This window comes from Sceloporus occidentalis, unplaced genomic scaffold (assembly GCF_023333645.1).
Source record: "Sceloporus occidentalis isolate IW3139 unplaced genomic scaffold, rSceOcc1.0.p SCAF_1, whole genome shotgun sequence".
Lineage (NCBI taxonomy): Eukaryota > Metazoa > Chordata > Lepidosauria > Squamata > Phrynosomatidae > Sceloporus > Sceloporus occidentalis.
Genome location: NW_028316981.1, coordinates 198241451 through 198263112, shown reverse-complemented (window position 1 = coordinate 198263112; position 21662 = coordinate 198241451). Strand labels below are relative to the sequence as shown.

Below are 21662 nucleotides of genomic sequence, written 5' to 3'. Positions count from 1 at the left end.
CCCCCTTTAGATCTTTTGTAACATGCCCTCGACTTATCCACAGGTCATATCAAAATCCATGATTTTGGCCTCAAAAACTGCCCTCGACTTATACATGAAGTCGACTTATAGATGAGTATATACGGTACCTACAGATTCTAGGATTATAAACAGCTTCATTTATATACCGCTTCATACCGAACTAGCAGTGTCAAAGCAGTTTACAACTGTAAGCTAATTGCCCCCAACAATCTGAGTACTCATTTTAGTGACCTCCTCGGAAGGATGCAAGCCTGAGTCGAACTTGAGCCCTTTTAGTGGGATTGACCTCACAACCTTATGGTTTTGAGTGAGTGGCTGCAGTACATGCATTTAACCACTGGGCCACCAGGGCTCCATATTATACCATATCAAATTTGCTCTTTTCAATTAGTATTGTGTTTTACAAGTCACCCAGACAGTATTTTACATGTAATTTCATTACAATTTTGGGAACTGAAGACTTATCTATATGAGGTTGGGTTTAACTATTTACTGTTCACTTTTAGGAAAGATCGCAAAATGGCACTCATCCAGTTGGGCTCTGTGGAAGAGGCAATCCAGGCTCTTATTGAGCTTCATAATCATGACCTTGGAGAAAACCATCACCTCAGAGTTTCCTTCTCCAAATCTACAATCTGACATTTCTGTGACCTTTTCCATTTTAAGACCCAGCTCACAATTACCAGTAAAATCTTCAGACAGAGACTGGAGTAGCCAAAACCAACGCTGCATCCTTAAAACAATGAAACTTGAGTGGTTCATGTGTAATTCTATACACAGTAACAAATCAAGGGATGGTCTTTCCATATCTTTTTCTGTTCAAGTGGGCTAATAGCCTTCCACAAAATTTTCTTCTATAGTATTTAATAACATTTTCAGTAGAAGCCCTCCTTTTCTAATGATTTCAGGAACATAATTTTTAGTGTTTATTCCAAAATAATGTTACCCAACATTTCTGTGTCCTGTTAAACTATCAGAAGAATATTTTCAAAATAGATTTAGTGGATGGCCTTTAACACTACTTACATAGAATTTTATTTTCTGTAGGAGGGGGGATTTCTTTGACCAATCAACTAACATGTTAATCAGCACCTGTTTTGAACATTTTGGAATAAAGGCAGTGCCTTCTTTCTCCATGAAGTAAAATAATGTCCAGATATACTATGTGATTGATACAGATAATTTGTCTTAATGTGATCAACAGTGATCACACTTTTAACTTGGTATTAAATCATGGTGAGAGAGGTTACTAGCTTTTAGTACTATGAAATGATGTGTAATAAGATTTTGGAGAAAATGAAAGGAAAAGATATGTCCTGATTTCAAGTTTTGTACATTTCTTTCAGAAAAAAAAAATGTTTACACTCTTAAGGAAAAAAATTCAGGTCTGTCATATGGTTTGACAAATTTTTAGAAAGGTTATTTTTGGTAAGGTCTTGTTTAAAAATATAAAATTAAACCTCAAGGGTTTTTTGTACCACTATAATCTCTAATACTTAAAATCAGAATTACTGTGTATTTACTTAATTTCTTATGTGCCTTATTATGTGCTTATAATGATACAATAGTTTAGAGTTTTATCTGAAGTATCTTTGAACTGTATTGTGGCTTGGTGAGGTTTATCCCCTTTGTCTTAGTTTTTAAACTGGTGATTTCAAAAATGTTTTTAATAAGTAATAGTCAAATCAGATTTTTGGTGCTTTGGTACAGGGATGGGGAGGTAGGGACTGAAGATAACTCAGTGAACATCATTATAGGCCTCTTCACAATATTTTGGGAGTTGCAGTTGAATGATACCACTGTTGGGTTCTATAGAATGTTCTTCAGTTTCTGGATGATATCTAACCTGTTGAGCCACTGGCTCTTTGAGAATATTTTGCCTCAGGATTACTTTTCACCCAACAGTACTGGGCTTGCTGTACTAAATGTAGACTGGCTTTCCTTCATAAATACCATAACTTCATTACTGAATGTTCACTCCTATTTGGAGAGCAAGATGAGATGCAATCTTACTATTTTTTGTGAAATATAGTTATACACAAATTATTTCTATGATTGTAATACAGTGTTTTTAGAGGTGTCTCAAGATGTTATGTCTACTGAAATTTTTCATTGTTTTATAAGGTATTCCTTGCAAGTATAAGGGTGGTTACTCCTTTAAATTGTTTTGAAGATGGATGCAAACACTTAAGAAATGAATTGGAGTGTAATAACTTGTAGCGTGCTTATTGTCCTTGGGATTTTTAGCAAATTGCTTATTGTACTTGGGATTTTTTAGCAGGTTGTTCTGTGAATACGAGTTGCTGCTTGGCAAAAAAAATTCCCATAGGTTTAGATCTAGCTCAAAGCTCCTTTTACAAAGGTATCTTGATCATTTATTGTTGAGATAGAAGTTTTTTGGTAACATCATTGTAGTATGAAGGGATAGGCACTGAGACACTTGCTTCCTTAAATTATAATCTGTGGAAATTAGTCAGGTAAAAATCAGTTTTGGACACTTGATTAGCATGGGCATTTTGTTATATCACCAGATAAATTAATCTATTAGTGTCCAGTAATAACTGACCTCTTTTTCACAGTTTGCCATACCTTCACAGCTGTTTCAAAATAACAGTATAAACAAAAGCCTGGTGCACTAAGATCTTTCCTCAGATTAGCAATGTGATCCAACTGGTGCCTAATTCTAACATGGCACTTGATCCTAAATGTGTCTCCTTCATTTAATTGATTTCAGTGGACCCAAGCTTCAAATAAGCATGTTCAAGATGAGAACCTACTTAAACAGCAGTGAAATAGCTTCTTGGATTAGAGTCCCAATGAATATGCCTCCTCACTGTAACTTGCCAAGTTACCTTTAAGCTTGGTCACCATGCGTTTAATGCTGCTACAAAGGGGGATGTTATTGGAGTTGATGAATGTAACTGAAGCAGGAAAAAAACAAGTTATGAGACTGAGCATTAGCATGTATAATATCAAGAATGGAGTGTGTGTGTGTGTGTGTGTGTGTGTGTGTGTGTGTGCTGTGTGAAATATCTGCTGTGTATATTGATACACATTGCAGGCATTTAATTTATTGATTTAACTAATCTAAAAAAACCATAAATTCAACTTTGTAGTGTTAACAGAGGAATAAATGGTCAACTTAACATGAAAAATAGCTTCACTTAGTCCCTAGAAAATGTCATTTCTGTTCTACCTGCAGTCTGAGTTGTAGGGCATACAGTTACAGATCTGCTGGGAAACTTTTTAAAAATTTTCATTTTGAATATACTCATATTATGTGTGGTCTTGTCATAATCATATTCTATTATGTATAAATCATCTTGGTTGTAGTGCATGTGTGTTCAGCATTTGGGGGTTGATATTATTTTCAAAAGTTTTTTTTTCATGAGATACAAATATGAGAAATGGCAGTACACACTTTGTTTGCATTTAAAAATAATTCATTTTGTGGCAATAGTTAGCTTGACTTTCCCATCAAATACCATAGAAGGTAATTCCTTGAACTGGCATGGAGACAACAGTTGACTTTACCATTTTCTTGTCTTTTCATTCCTTTGCTGCAGAGCACTCATATAGAACTATAGCAAATGTTCTGCAAAATAAAGGTGCTCTAGAAGGTATGGTTATTGAATAACATCCTTCCTTACAAAAATATCCTTGTGAAGCACCTTGGCATAGAATAGCCCATTTTCTAGACTACTTGATCTTTCCTAGCATGCATTTTGTCAATTCAGTCCTTTCTGTTTTCTCACTCATTGAGGATAAAAATGGCTGAGATTTAGAACTATGTGGCCCTTGTCATTACGTTGTAATATTGTTCAAGTCACCAATTCCTGTGTGTCAGGCATTTGTCTCCTGTTGAATTTGTGATGTGCATTAGGGCTTGATAACATTTTGGCTTCTAATCAAATTTAAAAACATTTGTATATTGTGCAGCTTCAGTGAAGGTGCCTTTTTAGTATACGGAATGGACATTTTCTTGAGTGAAGATCCACAGTTTAATAAAATAAAAGCTTCTACTCATCATAAGGGGATCCTGTTAAAGCAAATTAAGGGAGATGGAACATTCCCAATTTACAGTACCACAGAATAAAAATGGTTCAAATGTAACCAAGTCCAAAGTTCTTCAGTGTTGAGGAAGACCTAGTTTTAAGAATGGTCTTGGCACCATTTTTGACCAAGCATTTGCCTGTCATTACTTAGTTGATTGTAGCAAAACCATAATAGCACTCACCTGAAAGACCTGCTGCTACTAGCTTTGGATACAAACTGGAATGAAAATCTAACTCAGGAAGGGCTGAGTGTGTTTTCATGCAGGCATAGCTCAAGGGTGAACAAAGTGCAGCCCTGGAGCTGCATGTAGCACCAAGGCTTTTTCCCCTTATATACACACCCCAGTTCCTCAGACTTGTTCAGACTCCCCTTTTTCTAGCAAAAAAAACACAAATTCCCTCTTCTGGAAGCCTCCAGCAACAACATGACACCTTTTAAATAGGTCACATTCCTGCCTCCCTTGTAGGTTTATTTTTCAGAATGTTTCGAAACCAGAGATAGGCTTCTAGATGATTCCAGTTTTGTTTTATTTCATTTTTGGCAGGCTGGGCAGCTCCTGGTGGACCCCACAGGCAGAAAAATGGCCCCCAGATCTAGCATGGCTGCAGACTCGTCAAGAGCCACCATTCTTTGTATTCTGCTTATTAGCCTTGCTATTAAATTTGATTAGGTGTGTAAATTTTAATCCGTAATTAAAAGTTTCCTTGCACCGTTCATCACCTAAAGAGCTTCATGAATTACAACACTTATATAAACATGCATTCTAAGCCTTGCCCAAATGTGGTTGCCTTTTGTGTCTCCCATCAATTGCACTGTTACTGTGCTTGGCGAATATTTTGGGGGCTCTTTGTGCCTGTATATCCAAATGTAGCCTTGAGTTGTCTGTGTGGCACCTCTTTTTCCCAAACCAAGTGACACTAGAATGAAGCTGTTGCTATATAGCACTAGTGTGAATTTTACAAAGAACAAGCCCATCTTCCCACTACACAGTTAAATGAGACCTCTAGATGTGGTCTTCTGAGAATAACAAACTTGAGAAGTGCAGTGTCAGCCTTCATCCTGTTAAATGTAGTATGTACTGCTATTTTCAAAGGGGAGGGACTGAGTAGTTAACTGTTCTAAAGCCATTTTTGTTTGCCTTGACTTTTTTGTGGACTGGTAACTTTGACAAAACTGCCAGTTTTAAACATTTGTGCTGAAAACTGTTCAAATTGCACAGAGATTTTCTTGAAGCAAACAAAATTCTAATTGTCTTTGCAAAGAGATCTGTATGTTGTATTTGAGACTGTTTTTAATTTTTAAAACAAATCTTCACTATTAGAAATTATTTGAGGAAATTTAAAGCATCTAAAATTTTAATTTCAGGGTTTTTACAAAAGAAAAACAATGGGACCAAAGTTTATGTGCCTTCAGTAGATGTGTAATTTTTTTGCTATCTTTCAGTCTTTAGACTCAATACTCTTGTTTGCAAGAAAATGTATTTATATAGTAAAATACCAAATGACCCATGAACTGTCCATATGTGCAGTCATAGTCAGTTGCTAACTGTTTCAGCTGGGTTTATTAACCTTTTTCTTCCTACCATTGTAACATGAATCATGCTGCACCATGCAAGAATCCAAGTTAAACTCCTCAACATTTGGCTTGTGGTTGCCACTTTTAACGATAATAAAATACCAAGTGTCCTCGTATCCATAGACCCTCCTTTATAAATGAAGGGTGCATGCTTTGGCAGAACTTTCAATTCTTGGATCTATGTGCAGTATTTGGGATTATAATGAAAAACCTAACCAGCTTATGTACATAGATTCATATCTTAACCATGTTTTAATTCTTTTCCCAATTCATTCTCCAGTTCCTGAAAACAATTCATCCAACCCCTCTCAAAATACAGTTGCTGACCAAGCAAATTGTTGCATCAGATTGTCACCTCATTGCAATGACCAAAGATTGTCTGCTCTGGTTTTACTGAGACATCTTGCCAGTTTTCTTTCTCTCTCCCTCTCTCTCACTATTTTGTGAAAGACTCAGTGTAAAGTGGCCTTTTATTTGAATGCTGATGGTAAATGGACTACTTAATGAAAAATTAGATTTTTGTTTTTAAAAATGTGAACCAAATGTAATGGCATAAGGCAGCAGGCTAGTGGATACTTAGTACTGTATTCAGAGAAAAAAGGTGCATGCTTACAGGAGTCAGACATTCCCTAACTTTTCATATGTTCACAAATCCCTTTTTAAGTTTGTAAAAATATTCATCTAACACAAGAAAATGCTGTAAATATTTGTAACAACATTTTTTACCTGGCAAAAAAAAAAAAAGGTTTTTGGGAACAAGTATAAAATGGTTTTTATATTTAAAAAAACATCAATTGTCTTGTATATTTTGATAAGCAACAGTACCAGCTTTCATTTGTTAAGCAGCTTGTGGCATTGGAGGGGGAAAAGGATTCCATGTTGTTGAGATGACTTGATGTTATAAATGCAAAGAAGTTGAAATATTAAAGAAACCTATTTTCTAACTGAGTAGTGCATGGTTAATTTGAACCTCTGTACACTGCCGTATACTCCATTTCTTTTAAGTTTTGTGTATTTGCTGATTATTACTTGAGTACCTATACTTAACTCTTTTTCTAACAACTCTAGTTGTAGCATGCCTCTTAATAAATGTCATGACATCTGTACTCTCAAATTTTTCTGCGTTCTTGTCTATTACTTTGGGTTTTTCCTTCTAATTGTAAAGCTAATGTCTGTCTTTTTATTTGTGTTTCTTTCTTCTATTAGTTCATCTGCACTTGCTCTCTTTGGATTGTGTCTGGAGTCTTTGACAATCATTTTCATGCAACATCCCTATAACAGAAGTAACCTTGCTTACTTTTAAAAAGGCAGGAGGTTGGCTCATTACTTCAAAAGGACTGGCAAAACAAGTTTAAATAGCCACCACCTTTGCTGGTTGCTCAACTTTTAGTATGTTCAAATTTGTGCACAGGTGCTCTTGGGAACACACATCTGCAATGATTCATATTGTACCCAAGTCTACTTAATGGTAGGTGTTGCAGCACATTCTTTAGTAACAGTAGAAATAGTGTGACTCCCAGATGTTGAACTATACCTTCCAGCATCACTCGCATTATGTTGGCTAGGGCTGCTAGGTGTTGAAATTCTGCAGCTTGTAGGACCACACAATTTCCACCTTTTGATCCTAGGCCAGTACATGGATCGCTCTGGTTGCTAATTGCAATTTGCCCCCCATTTTTGCACCAGAAAAAAACTATAGCAAATCAGCTTCTCAACTGTTTCTTCTTCTGTCCTACTTTGTTCTCTATGTGTGTATGTTTTAAATTTCACCCACCAGGGGCTGGCACTTGAGCATACTATCCTCATCCTCTTTCCCCACTCTGGGGGGTCAAATGGACCAGTTCTTATACCCACAAAAGTAGGTTGAGACTTATCAGTAGGATGATGTTCCTTCTGTGGATGGAGGATTGGAAATGATTTCCCATGCAACACAATAAAAGGCAGCTGCTGCTCCATAACTGATATGGAGTTGGTGAGAAGAAACATTTGTTAAGAGTGTTCTGCTCAGTCTTAACTCACAATTCATTCCTAAAAATAACATGCAGGAAACTGGTTGAGCAAGCCTCATACAGCCCATTTCCTGATGTTGGTTGTCCCAGATAAATATTCCACTTTGCAGTCCGGGCTGGTGTTTGTAGTGCAGAAAAGATTCTAAATAGGATCAAACTTTCTCTCAAAAGTAAAATGTAAGCCCCATAGTAGATAGTGTAATTTTGACATTTTTTTTTTCTGCTTCAATTGTGAAGATATCTTAAAGTTGATAATAACATCTTGCTTAAAGTGGTACTAATCTGCAGTTTGTTTGGACAGATGACTCACTACCTTTGCTGACTATTGTTGTTTCACCCCTCTGCCATTGTGGCTTTTTTCCCCATTTTAAAACACTTTTTGCTTCTCTATATACTGTACAAATTAGTTATGCCAATACATTTATTAGCGTAAATTTTTCTTGTGGGAAATGCACACACATTGGCTGGTGTTAAAACACAGAGAAATTTAAATGTAAATTAATACAGCAAAATAATTTAAGGCAGGCATACCTATTTGAAATCTTCCTCTTGGATTTCTCCTCAATTACAGAACAACCTTGTTCCAACCAATATCTCTATGTTCTCCAATCACTCAAATTAGTATATGACCTGAACCAGCCCTTTCTGCTGTCAAAAGTGTATGGTTCACAATCTTGCAAATTAACCATATTCCAGTAAGTCTCTGCCAATTAAAGATGTCCTGAGATACTTGAAACGGAAGGGGATTCCATGACATACAAGGGATGCAACTATTAAAGACCATCATAAAATACTCTTCTTCAAAAGATTCCAAATGTATTGATTACTTACTTGAAACCATTTTTTTATCATGCTCTTTAGCCAAAAAGACTTCCAGGAAAGTTTAGTCATTTGCAGTTAGGTCATCCTTGCCCTTGGGCTTACAATCTAAAAAACATGATAAACAAGGCAAGATAAACATGATAAAAACTGAAGATAAAAACTGAAGTTTCAATGCTTTATCATGACCTTCTAGGATAGTTTAGCTAGCCTGATGGAATGGCTGTTAGCTAGTTGGCAGTGAGAGACCAAAGGCAGCTGATAGCAGCAGAGGCAGTAGAAAACTTCTGGCCTGCTCAGCACTGGCTGTAAACCAGTGTCCAATGCTCTGCTTCTATGTCAACTGCTGTGCTGCTGAGACCTGCAAGAAACTCTTAGCAGTTACCTTTGAAGGGCTGTCATTCAGAACCATGGACATTTTTTGCAGATGTTTTTCTTTAAGGGCTAGCTTACTGAATATGTGGGAAAATATCAACAGAAAACAGTAATGAGCAAGCTAAAAGTTTATCTGATAACCAGTGCTTGCTTCATTATCTCTGTTCTCAGCATTTTAAACAGTTCCTTCTGCTTTATCTCCCAGCTTTCCCACCCAAGCTACCATGATGAACATCTTAAAGCTAGAGGTTGTTGTCCATGCCCTGCTGGACATATATTGCCCAGTTAGTCTGTGTGTAGGACCAAGCAGATTCAGGTCTGAAGCTTCCTGGGTGATACTGGATCTGTTGTTACCTCTTAGCCTAACCAGATTTACATGTTGTTGAGGATAAAATGGGGATAGGGGAACCTAATGCCAAATTCCTCAGAAAACAAAGGGTGGCCCAGATATGTTAATAATAGGAGGTTAGGGATCTTACTGGAACATGCTCTCTTTAAATTCAGAGGTGGCCCAAAAATTTTTGCATCCTGCCCTGGGCACCAGACTCAAGGTGTGTATATCTCCCTAAACAGATAAAGAACTGACTTTAAAGTGTTATATTTTAAATCAGTTGAGAGAACATGCTACCATGCACCTTGTTTTCTCTTCCCAAAGGAATGAAGGTATTTGTTCTTCAATGCCTTCAGGTCATTTCTGACTTACCATAAAGTGAACCTATTTACAGGGTTTTTCTTCGCATGTTTCTTCAGAGGGGGGTTGTCATTGCCTTCCTCTGTCACTGAGAGAATGTGACTTGTCCAAATTCATCTAGTGGGATTCCATGGTTGATTGAGTATTCAAATCTAGGTCTCCAATTCTCAAACCACTACAACACACTGGTTCTCATCGATGGTATTACCCGCTTCCAAGCCCAAACAACAGAGGTGGGGCCAGAGATAAAGATTTAAGAGGCAATATAGCCAAAGATTTAGGAATGCTCTCACACAAACCCCGTTTCCTCTATTTTTCTTGTTGTGTGCCTTCAAGCCATTTCTGATTTATGGCAACCCTAAGGCATTTGCCTATCAAGGGGCTTTCTTGGCAAATTTCTTCAAAGTGAGTTTGTCATTGCCATCCACAGAAACTGAGAATGTGACTTGGCCAAGGTCACCCAGTGGGTTTCCATGGCTGAGCCAGGATTCAAACCCTAGTCTCCCAGTGTCCTAGTCCAGTGATGGTGAACCTTTTAGAGGCTGAGTGCCCAAACTGCAACCCAAAACCCACTTACTTATTGCAAAGTGCCATGTCCTTCTGGCTTTCTAGTGACAAACTGGCAAACTCTGTGCTAGGGCAATGGCACATGTGCCCACAGAGAGGGTTCTGAGTGCCACTTCTGGCACGCGTGCCATAGGTTCGCCATCACTGTTCTAGTCCAATGCTCAAACCACTATGCCACACTGGGTCTCTTCCTCTACCCCTTTGGATTTTTCCTTGAGCCTATCCTACGTTAGGTGAAATGGCTGGAGTGTGGCTGTCTTACTTTGTCGAACACTAAGGCCAGACCTGTTTTAGCTGCTTAACACTTAAGGCAAAGCAGGCTGTAAAGTAGTTACACTTTGTTGCAATAACTGCACAAACTGTTCCGGACAAAAGTTACAGGGATTTAGCAACAGCAACTTGTAGATGTTGCTTCAGCTTCATCATTTGTGGGAAATCTGTGAAACATCATGTGATGGTCACCACTAAAACTGAGGAGAAACAGGTGAGTTTCCATTTCTCTTGCTGACACTTGCTGACACTCTAATGCATGGGACATCCACCTGTCAGCCAGGGCAGAAGTAAAAACTAGCAGGGAAATAAGTTGCATCATTGGATGCATCCACTTCTCAGAGCAACAACCCACCCTTTGAGCATTGGCCACCCACTCACTGGCTCATATCCAGGCAGCAGCAGCCGAGGGGGAAAAGAATGCCAGCTCTGCTAATGCCAGCTGACAGGCATAGAGGAATGGCAGGGGCATCCTTGTTGCCTGGGAAGCATTGGCCCAGTCCTGAGCCTGCCTGGCAAAAAGTGTGGGTGAGACAACAGGAGTGAATATTCCCTGAGCCATTCTGCAGTTGCAAGCAAACTGCATGTCTGTCATTCTGGAAGTGGCTGAGAAAATATGAGCCTTTTTAGTGCAAGAGTGAAGTGTTTTTTTCTGTTTTTAAGTGTGTGGGGGGGAATACTTCAAGAATAAATTTAAGGCAAGGGGACATAGCCTTATTTTGCCATGCTGATCCCTTAAAAAGATACTAGTTCTGGTCCGTCATCTCCAGGGCCCTGGTCGCACTAGGACTAAAAGGGATCCATCCATTCAGACTGCAGCAGCCTGAACTGCATCTCCTATGGGAATGAGTGTTCCATGTATTCACAGTATGATCAGATGTCCTCCTTTTCCAGGACACGTCCTGCATTTCAACCAGAAGGAATTCCAAAATGCCCTCCATTTTGAGCATAACTAAGAAGCAAGTGTATTATTTATATTGTTTTTAGCATTCATTTGGTAATGTCCTACATTTTTGTGGTGCCTTGTCCTTTGTGGTTAGGACATCTGATCATCTTGTGTATTCACTAGCTTGGCCACTGGAAGTCTTTGGCTATGTTCAACCGCTGCAATTTTAATGTGTTTTCTGGTTGCTCTTGTCATTTTAAGATTGTAGGTTATAGTCGGGAAGGCATTGAGTCCTAATCTATGGCCATATTGGGGAGCATGCCAGACTCATCTATTTTAGATCTCATCTTGGACTGGGCAATCTGACAGCACTAGAATGAGTGGGCAAGAGCTCCCTTCAGTGGCATGGCCTCCTGCCACTGTTATTCAGGGAGTACTGGGGGGCTCTGCCAAACATTTTGGTCATTTACCCAGGTGATAATGACTTAGGTTTATTAAAGAGCAAGGCCCTTATCATTTAAACAATAAAAGACATGGGGGCTATACAGTCTTCATGGCCAGATATCACTATAGTTTGGTCCGTTGTGCCCAGGCAGTTATGGCCAGGGGAAGGGGACTCCCGTTGAATTGACACTGCCTGGAGAAGGTCAATTAGAAGTTAGAATGCTATGGTTAGGCCACTTCATTGTGCATCCAGGACTAATATTTCAGAGGTTGGAGCTCCACCAAGCTGACAGCATTCATTTACCCCAAGCAGGTAACTAGATATTCCTTAAGGATTGACAAGGGGATGTGTAGGCCCTGTTGGCCAGCCTGGTAGGGGGATGGGGCTAAGCAGATGCTTGACCATCTGTGGCAGATAGTGGGGGGAGAAAGTAGGAGTCTGATGAACACTATGGCATCCATCTGGTGAAGGATAGTCATGGAATCCACATGACGGGAGGCTGGGAGGGTGAGGAAGGAGGCTATTTTGGTGGCTGTCCTAAGGGTTTAACCTTCACTAGAGCTCATGCAACTGGGGGATTGAATTCTCATGTTGCCCTTCCAGTAGCTGGCCAGCCAGGAAGCAAAGCGGCTTTTGGGTTCTCCCTGCAAAGTAGGTGTTTTGTCCCAGGGGAAGTTGGGAGTCTGGGAGAAATCACCCCCCACCTCCCCAGCTGGTCCTGCACTATATTTCTCCATGCTTTTGCACATCTTTGGGGATAATCATAAATAGGTGATACTGTGTGGCCCATTTTTCAATCCAAGCTCTTGTGTGTGGGCCCATTACTTCATGGGATGATCAGCAAAATTACAACTTCTAATATTTTTGTAACTATTTTACACAGTTGCACTGTTGAGTTCAACAGGCAGCTTTATGTTTGGCTAGAGCAGGGGTAGGCAACCTTTTTGAGCCGGGGGCCGGGTTGCTGTCCCTCAGACAACTGGGGAGCCGAAGCCAGGGGGTGGAGCTTCCACCCTCCGGGGGCGGAGCCACACATGGGGGTGGAGCTTCCACCCTCTGAGGCGGAGCCGCATGCCAGGGCAGAGCTTCCACTATCTGGGGGCGGAGCCACATGTCAGGGCGGAGTTTCCACCCTCCGGGGGCGGAGCCGCATAATAATAATATTTGCAAGAAGCTACTAGGGCTGGCAATGCCATAACACAGGAAAAATGCATGCACACTGTCTCAACCCAGAAAAGAGCAAGCAAGTCCATGTAGGCAGGGGGATTTTGCAAAGAGAATACCAAAGGATAACAACAATAATAATAGCAATATTTGTAAGAATGGAAGCGACTAGGCAAGGCCACAAACCAGCAAAAAATGCATGCCACTGTCTCAAACCACTTTCTTTCTCTCCCTTCCTCCCTCCCTCTCATTCCCACCCTCCCACCCTCTCTCTCTCTCTCTCTCTCTTCTCCCCTCCCTCCCTCTCTCTCCTCTCCCTCTCATCTTTTCTCTCTCTCTCTCCTCCCCTCCCTCTCTCTCCCTCCCACCCACCCTTTCTCTCTCCTCCCCTCCCTCCCTCCCTCCCTCCCTCCCACCCACCCTTTCTCTCTCTCTCTCCTCCCCCCCTTCCCTCTCTTTCCTCTCCCTCCCACCCTTTCCCTCTCTCTCTCCTCCCCTCCCTCCCTCTCTCTTCTCTCCCTCCCACCCTCTCTCTCTCTCCTCCTCCTCCCCTCCCTCCCTCCCTCCCACCCTCTCTCTCTCCTCCTCCTCCTTCCCCCCCCGCCCCTCCATTTATAGGAGGGAGGAGGGAGGGCGGAGCCAGGGGGAGGTGGGCGGAGCCAGGAGGGAGGTGGGCGGCACCCATTTGAAGGCCCGGTGCGGCTCCTGGAGCCCCGATTCAGGGCTCCAGAGGCCGCATCGGGCCTCCCAGGGGCCCAGTGCGGCTGCTGGAGCCCCGTTTCAGGGCTCCGGAGGCCGCATCAGGCCTCCTAATGGGCGCCGCCATTTTGCCCTTCAAAATGGCGGCCGGAGCCGCCGAAATCGGCGGCGATTTCGGCAGCAGGAGGGACCGGGGGCCAGCAGAAAGGCGCCCGCGGGCCGCATCCGGCCCACGGGCCGGAGGTTGCCGACCCCTGGGCTAGAGGTTTTCACCATATACAGAGACCACAATTAGCAGGTAATGGGTGCGCTTATGAAGAGACAATGGTTGAAACTGCTGGTCATGAAGCATTGTCATGATGGAGGGACGATCACTCAAACCAGCCTCTCATGGTTTATCATTCTGACAGAACTGCAGTGCAAAGTAGATCATTAGATTTTTTTTTTTTTTTTTTGGTTATAGACTAATGATGCCAATGGACTTCTCTGTACACCTTTAACCTAAGAGGTGGTGACAGTGATGCAAAATGTCAGTTATATCACTGATACAGTACCTGAAGCCAGTATGAAGTGTCCCACACAAGACAAGCAAGTCTGCAAGACCGGAGAAAGGCTGTTGATGATAGGGTAACTTAGAGGTCTCTCATATAGGATTGTCATAACTCAAAGTCGACATGACAGCACTTAATAACAACAACAAATTTGGATGTTACAAATACATAAGAATTCTCCCTATCTCAGCAATGTATGTGTATGGACAAAGAGAACTAGTATAATAACTGGTGTAAAGAAATAGAAGACAATAACAAGAGAAGAAGAACAAGAAAGGAGGAAACCTCTTCCATAAGATCTGGAAAATAAAAGGGAAATTTAAACCAAGAGTAGCATGCTGAACAATCAAAAAGATAACACATTATACAGTCAGCTCTCCATATCCATGGATTGTTTATCCATGGAGCCAAGCATCTGTGGATTGAAAATATTCCAATAAATATAAATTCCAACAAGCAAACATTGATTTTGCCATTTTATATAAGGGCACAATTTTTCTCGGCCACTACATTTAATAGGACTTGAGCATCCACAGATTATGGTATCTATGGGGGGGGGGGGGGGTGTTTCCTGGAACCAAACCCCAGCAGATACCAAGGGCCCACTGTGTATGTATGTATGCATGCATGTATTACACTATATGATCAGGAGAAAATAAGAAGATGGAAGCAATAATGTATAGAAGTATACAGCAATACTGTATAGAAGAGATGAAAGAATCATAGTTGAAATTGCCTAAGGGCCATGTACTCCAATCCCTTATCACACAAGAATAGACAACTAAAACACTCCTGAGAAATGGCCTTCCAACCTCTGTTGAAAGACCTTCAACCCATCACCTGCTGAAGCAGTCCGTTCCATAGTCCAATAGCTCTCTCTGCCAGTAAGTTATTTCAAATGTTTTGGTAGAACCTCCTTTCTTATAATTTGAATCCATAGATTCAAATTCTTACAACACATCCCTTCCGAAATTTAAAGATGGCTACGTGTCAATCTTCTCCGAACTAAATATACCCAGTTGCTTAAGCTGTTCCTCCTAGGGCTTGGTTTTCATACTTGGAAGTGTGTGCTTTTGTGCAATTGTAGTGTTTGTAGTTACACAGCATCAAATGCCATATAAAAGCTCCTTTCTTCAGGAAGGACTTTGAGGGATAGGATATGGAGAACAGTTATGGGACAGGCAGAAGGGGAGGAAAGTGCAGGTGTGCCATGAAACAGCAGTGGGTACACTGCACTGAATCCTGAACATTATACTGGACCATGGAATAATTACATCTTGACTCTAGCAGTGTCTAGCAGAGATGGATTAGTTTTTTTTAACATTGTGGGCATTTGTTTTTTAATGTTATAGACTTGTCCTTTCAATTCCTTCTGGGATGGTTGGGTGTGTTAAGCTGGCTCAGTTGCCATTTTTCTTTATGGGTATCTTATGCTATTGCGCATTAATTTCTCTGTGGTTGCCTGTTCTACAATTAATCCCACTCTATGGAACATAGATGCTGCTAAGATGCCTTTTTTTTCTTTGCAGTGAATGTAATTACAGACAAAAAAAATAAAATGTTTAGCCGGCACAATAACCACTGAAGCGTTTGATGAGAACTTGAAAACCTCAGACCAGCTATTTTTCGGTTATATCTGCTCCAGCACACTTTATTGCTTATGCTTGCCTGGTTGCCTAATGGGAGAACCAGGAGGCAATTGTTAATTAATCTGATTGCAAATAGGCCAGAAAGACAATATTTGCTCCCTGTGTGACGCACACACAAAGACAGACCCTCCATCCGGTTCCAGCTATTCAACAGGCGACCAACTGACAGCAAAGCACATAAAAATAAATATACATTTCACCGTGAAAAGCTAATCTATATTCACTGAGCTTGCTTCCATTTAGCTAAGCTACTGAGTGTGTGTGTGTTTACCTGTGTGTTTGTGTATGACACATGTAAATGCTATTGAAGCCATTGCAAACTTGCATATTTATTGGGTGCCTATATTTTAAATATATTTAAAAGTGTTGTTTTTGTTTCTTCATATAATATGAATACCGGAGAGTACAAGAGATAATAATTTTACAGTGGTGATCTGAATCATGTGGCCCTCCTGATTTGGCTGGACTGCAACTCCTAGCATTCTCCACCACTGTTTATGCTGGCTAGGGCTGCTGGGGCTTGCACTTCAACCTCTGAGGGTTGCATGATCCCACCTCTGTATTAAGCAATGTAATTTCATATTAACAAGAGCCTTGTTTATATATTCAGCAAGTCTCTTCCATTTCACAATGCACAGGATGGTTTGGTGAGGGCAAGACTTGCATAACTGCATAGAGAAAAACCTCCTGATTTAGAAAATTAAAATGCAAAGGAGATGACTGGACCAAATGCTATGCTGTGCAAGGGAATGCATTAATGACCTGTTTTAACAACCTTGGCATCCTATTGTACCCACCAAAAACCGAATTTTGCAGGCAGGCTGATTAATCAGATGAAGTCACACTTATTTATCTGCTCTTAAAATGTCCCAGTTTTTCTCTTCTTCTTTCTGTCTCCTCCCTCATCTTACTTTGGTTGCTGCAAACTGAGTTCAAAGTGCAAAAGTAGTTTGTGCTTAATGAACTCAGCAAGGATGAGAGATGAGGGAGCAGAATCTTGCCTTTCCCAGTAGGTTGAGATAAAAGCAAATTGCTGCGGCCTCTTCTAACTTGGCTATTCTTCCTTATTAATAACTTTTGCCAAAGCACACTGTGAAGTTTCTTGGCCAGTGGCCACACATGTCTTGGTTTTCATCTGTGAAATTTTGGAGGATATGTGTTATCTCCATCTCACGCAAACGCCTCTACTTGTGGTGATGGCAGTGCACTGTTGTCTGCCTTGAGCTGAGTGCATCAAGACAAATGCTTTAATAAATAAATAAAATAGTCAAGTCTTGGCCTTTCAAAGGACAACCAAGGCTGCATCTGCACTGCAGAAATAGTGCAGTTTGATACCGCTTTCACTGCCGTGACTCAATGCTATGGAATTCTGGGATTTGTGGTTTCATAAGACATTTAGCCTTCTCTGACAGAGAGCTCTGGTGCCACAACAAACTAATAATCCCAGGACTCAATAGCATTGACCCATGGCTGTTAAAGCACTGTCAAACTGCATTAATTCTGCCATGCAGATGCAGCCTTAGTTGCCCTTTGAAAGGCCAAGACTTGACTATTTTATTTATTGAACTGTTTATTTAAAGCATTTGTCTTGACACACCAAAGCTGATGAAAACTAAACTAGGCAGTTAGTTCCTCTTTCTAAAATGTCACGTTTGAAGTATAACTCAACCGTAATGCATGAGTGGGACTGAATATGGTGTTAGCAAATTCCGTGGTGAGAAATGCTCACTTCCTGATCATGAGTGTTTGTAATATTTGCGGTGGCCAAAACATGGCAAAATAGAATGAAGCATGGAACAAATAGGATCTAATTCATAGAGAGCCAGGGTGGCATAGTGGTTTGAATGTTGGACTATGACTCTGGAGGCCAGGGTTCAATTCCTCATGTTAGCCATAGAAACCCACTGGGTGACCTTGGGCAAGTCACACTCTCTCAGCCTCTGGAGGAGGGAATGACAAACCTCCTCTGGACAAATGTTGCCAAGAAAACCCCAGGATAGGTTTGCCTTAGGATCGCCATAAGTCGGAAATGACTTGAAGGCAAACAACAATCTAATTGGTATTTTAAGCACTCAGTCTCCTGGTGCAATCGCACATTGCTGCAGACTAATCTACCCATGTTGCAAGAGATCAATGAGTGTATTTCCCAACAGTTCAAGTATTTTTTAAAAAACTTCACCTTCTCCGTCTCCCTCCCTTTAATTGTTAAAATTGCAACAGTGTGTTGCAAAAAGGTGTGTTGTGCTCTTTGCATTATCAACTCTCCTTATCAACTACTGTTTGTTATCCTACCTTGCTAGAGGGGGAAGAAGCAACAAGTAATTAAGGTCACTTTCCCATTTCTCATGTACGGCTGTGATCCCGCTCACAAAAACACAACAACTCTCAAAATGTTGCCAGATGTGCAGCCATCGTATCAAAGTGCTATAACTGTGAAGATGGATAGACAGAACAATAAATATTTATTACTGTCACGGATCAGCATAAGATCAACAAAAAAGAGCATTCAAAATACAATATACAATTAAAATCTCATAATAGAAGTAAAAATACATACAAATATACCTAAAAATTACAGATAAACATGTACCTGTCAGAGGACAGAGCCCAGCTAATCCTTACAAAGCACAACTCAAAATTTGATTATTATACTATCTGCACTGCAGAAATAATCCAGTTTGACACTGCTTTCAGTGCTGTGGCTCAATGCCATGGAATTCTGGGAATTTTAGTTTGGTGTGGCACCGGATTCTGTAGGATGGAGCCGTGGCAGTTAAAGTGGTGTCAAATTGTATTATTTCTACAATGCAGATGCACTTAAGGCCGTGGCCACTCTGCAGAATTAATGCAGTTTGATACCACTTTAACTGTTATGGCTCCATCCTATGGAATCCTGGGATTTGTAGTTGTGAAACCAGAGCTGTCTGACAACGAAGGCTAAATGTCTCACAGAACTACAGTCCCCAGAATTCTATAACATTGAGCCACGACACTTAAAGCAGTGTCAAACTGGATTATTTCTGCAGTGCGGATGCAGCTCTGTATAGTTATAGTAGACTATAACTGTGTAGTAGTGTGAAAGAGGCCAAAGGTTAACAGAAGGAGTGCTCCAAGGCCTTGTCCAGACCTACAGTTGCTGGCTTGGTTGTGTTTTTTAAAAGTGTGGTTCACAGTTTGAACAAGAAAAACCAGGAGGTTTATGAAAACAATGACACCATTCTGCAAAATCATAGAAGGATAGTAAGTTATAGACTGTCCGGCTGTTAGCGGCAACTAACCACTGGCTTGCAAAGATAACAGTAATCCTTATCAGTGCAGCCTCATGTGTTGCAAATAGCGGAGACTTTGGACAAATGCATAGGAAGAGGAGAGGATGCTGTTCAAAAGGAGGAGAGTTCAGAACTGAAACCCAAAAATGTGAATGATGTCTTTGGAAGCAGCTCATCATCCTGCCCTGAAAGAGGGTGTGTCCTGGAAATGGAGGATGCCTGGTCACCCTGCTTAGAAATATATATTCATGTTCAAAAGGGAGGACATTTTGAAATCCCTCCCATAGAGGGGGTTGAAATGGAGGACATACCCTAGGAAAGGAGGATGGATACCTGGTCACCTCACATATATATTCATGCTCAAATTGGAGCATGAATGTATATTTTCCAGGACATGCCCTCCATTTCAGCCTTCGGATTTCGAAATGCCCTCCATTTTGAAATTCCTCCTGGACAGAAGGCTGAAATGGAGGGCATGTCCTGGAAAAGGAGGACACCTAGTCACCCTGCATATATATATGCTTAAAAGGGTGGACATTTTGGAATTCCTCCTCCTGGACAGAAGGCTGAAATGGAAGACATGCCCTGGAACAGGAGGACGACTGGTCACCTTGCATACATAAACACACACACACAGAGTATATCGTGTATATATATATATATATATATATATATGAGACACCGTTTTTTATATATATTTATGCTCAAAAGGGTGGACATTTTGGGAATTCCTCCTCAGACTGGTTGAAATGTAGGACATGCCCTGGACAAGGAGGATGCCTGGTCACCCTGAATACATACATATACACACACAGAGTATATATATATGTGTGTGTGTGTGTGTGTGTATCCAAAATAGAGGACATTTTGGAATTCCTCCTCCTGCACAGAAGGTTGGAGGACATGCCCTGTATATATGTGTGAGTGTGTATGTATACACACACTCACACACAAAGAGTGTGTATACACACACACACACACACACATATATATATATATACATACATACACATATATATGTATGTGTCTGTGTGTATTAAAAATGGAGGACATTTTGGCATTCCTCCTGGACAGAAGGTTGGAGGACATGCCCTGTAAAAGGAGGACCCCTGGGGAGGGTGACACCCAGAAGAAATGGCGGGAAAGGGCAACCCAGCAGCACATGACATACTGCCCATATTCCCTGCTGTGGTTCTGTGGGGCAGAGCGGGGCTTGCAGTACCAGCGCAGTGTCCGGTAGGGGGCGGGCGAGGGTAACTGTGTGGTAGGGGGGTCCGGGCGGCGGGGCTGAGGCTGCTGGAGAGAGGCGCGAAGGAAGGAAGGCAGGTGCGTCTGGAGGGAGGGCATCATGGTCTCGCAGGGAGGGAGGAGGCTTCCCGGCTGGCCTCTGCTCCTGCTGCTGACGCTGCTCCTGTCCTTCCGCTCCTCCGAGGAAGAGAAGGAAACGGGTAAGTGCCGCCTGCGGGGAGATAGAGTTGCCTGGAGGGGGACACATACTGCCTTTCTTTGCATTGGAAAGCCTGCCTTTGAGATCATCATCATCATCATCATCATCATTATATTTTCTTATACCCTGCCTTTCAACCAATAGAGGGACCCAAGGCGGTGAACAACAACAACAACAACAAACTTCAGCTTCCAGTCCACACTGCAGAAATATAATCCAGTTCCACACCGCTTTAACTTGCCCTGGCTCAGGGCTAGGGAATCTTGGGAATTGTAGTTTGTTGTAGCACCAGAGCTCTCTCTCTCTCTCTCTCTGACTAAGAAGGCTCAATGTCTCACAAAACTACAGTTCCCAGAATCCCCTAGCATTGAGCCAGGGCAGTTAAAGAGGTCTGGAACTGTGTGGTTTTGGACCACTGCACCAGCAATGCAAAAATGATGTGGTTTGGCACACTGCTTTAACTGCCCTGGCTCAGTGAGAGGGGAATCCTGGGAATTGTAGTTTTGTGAGCTCTGTCAGAGAAGGCTGTGGTGCCACAACAAACTATAAACTGGATTGTTCCTGGTATAGAAATGTGGAGGAGAGCTTTACCTATTGAGCTGCCGCCTGTTTCAAAGCTCATGCTTCCAAAAAATATGAGGTGGCAACAATAGGTTCCCTGAAAATGCATTTCTTGTTGTTTTCCTGCCTTTTCCCCAGCATATGAGTATGGCCCACAATCCCCATGGGAGGCCTTTGCTCAGTTGCTTGCTTGCAGACATGTGTAGCCCGTCTTTCCCCCAGGAGCTCAAGGCAACATACAGTACTGCATTTACTCATGCATAAGTCTAGAAATTTTAGTCAAAAAATTGACCAAAGAAACTTGGCTTGACTTATCCATGGGTCAATGTAAGTACCATACTTTAACTCTCATAATATATATATATATATATATATATATATAAGCATCCCCTTTTCCTGAATAGACTGATAAAAGGTGAGACCTCAGTCCATCCTGGGAGCATCAAAAAGAAGCATGGATCCCCTCTACTCTCTCATCCATCCAGACTTTAGTTTGAGCACAAACAGTTATGCCTGCCAGGATTTTCTAAGTGCTTTGGCATTATTTTCCTTTGCTTCATCCTTTACATCCTTTGCTACATGCCCCTAAGTTTTAGCCTCGACTTACC

General features: G+C 41.3%; 2 protein-coding genes across 13 annotated transcripts in view; both read left to right on the top strand.

Annotated features, from left to right (window-relative positions):
• Positions 1-6596, top strand: part of PTBP3 (polypyrimidine tract binding protein 3) — a 63566-nt gene extending 56970 nt beyond the window's left edge. For 3 of the 4 annotated variants that reach the window (XM_089488554.1, XM_089488530.1, XM_089488539.1), the window contains one exon: positions 528-6596. In XM_089488554.1, coding sequence (XP_089344680.1) covers positions 528-660 — 133 coding nt within the window. In that variant the 3' untranslated portion in view covers positions 661-6596. The remainder of the gene's footprint in view (positions 1-527) is intronic. The other variant, XM_089488545.1, reaches the window with a different exon arrangement.
• A 13776-nt stretch (positions 6597-20372) lies between these two features.
• The window catches only part of SUSD1 (sushi domain containing 1), a 51921-nt gene continuing 50631 nt past the window's right edge, over positions 20373-21662 (top strand). For all 9 annotated transcript variants that reach the window (XM_089488472.1, XM_089488463.1, XM_089488489.1 and 6 more), the window contains exon 1: positions 20373-20494. In XM_089488472.1, the coding sequence (XP_089344598.1) occupies positions 20395-20494 (100 nt within the window). In that variant the 5' untranslated portion in view covers positions 20373-20394. The remainder of the gene's footprint in view (positions 20495-21662) is intronic.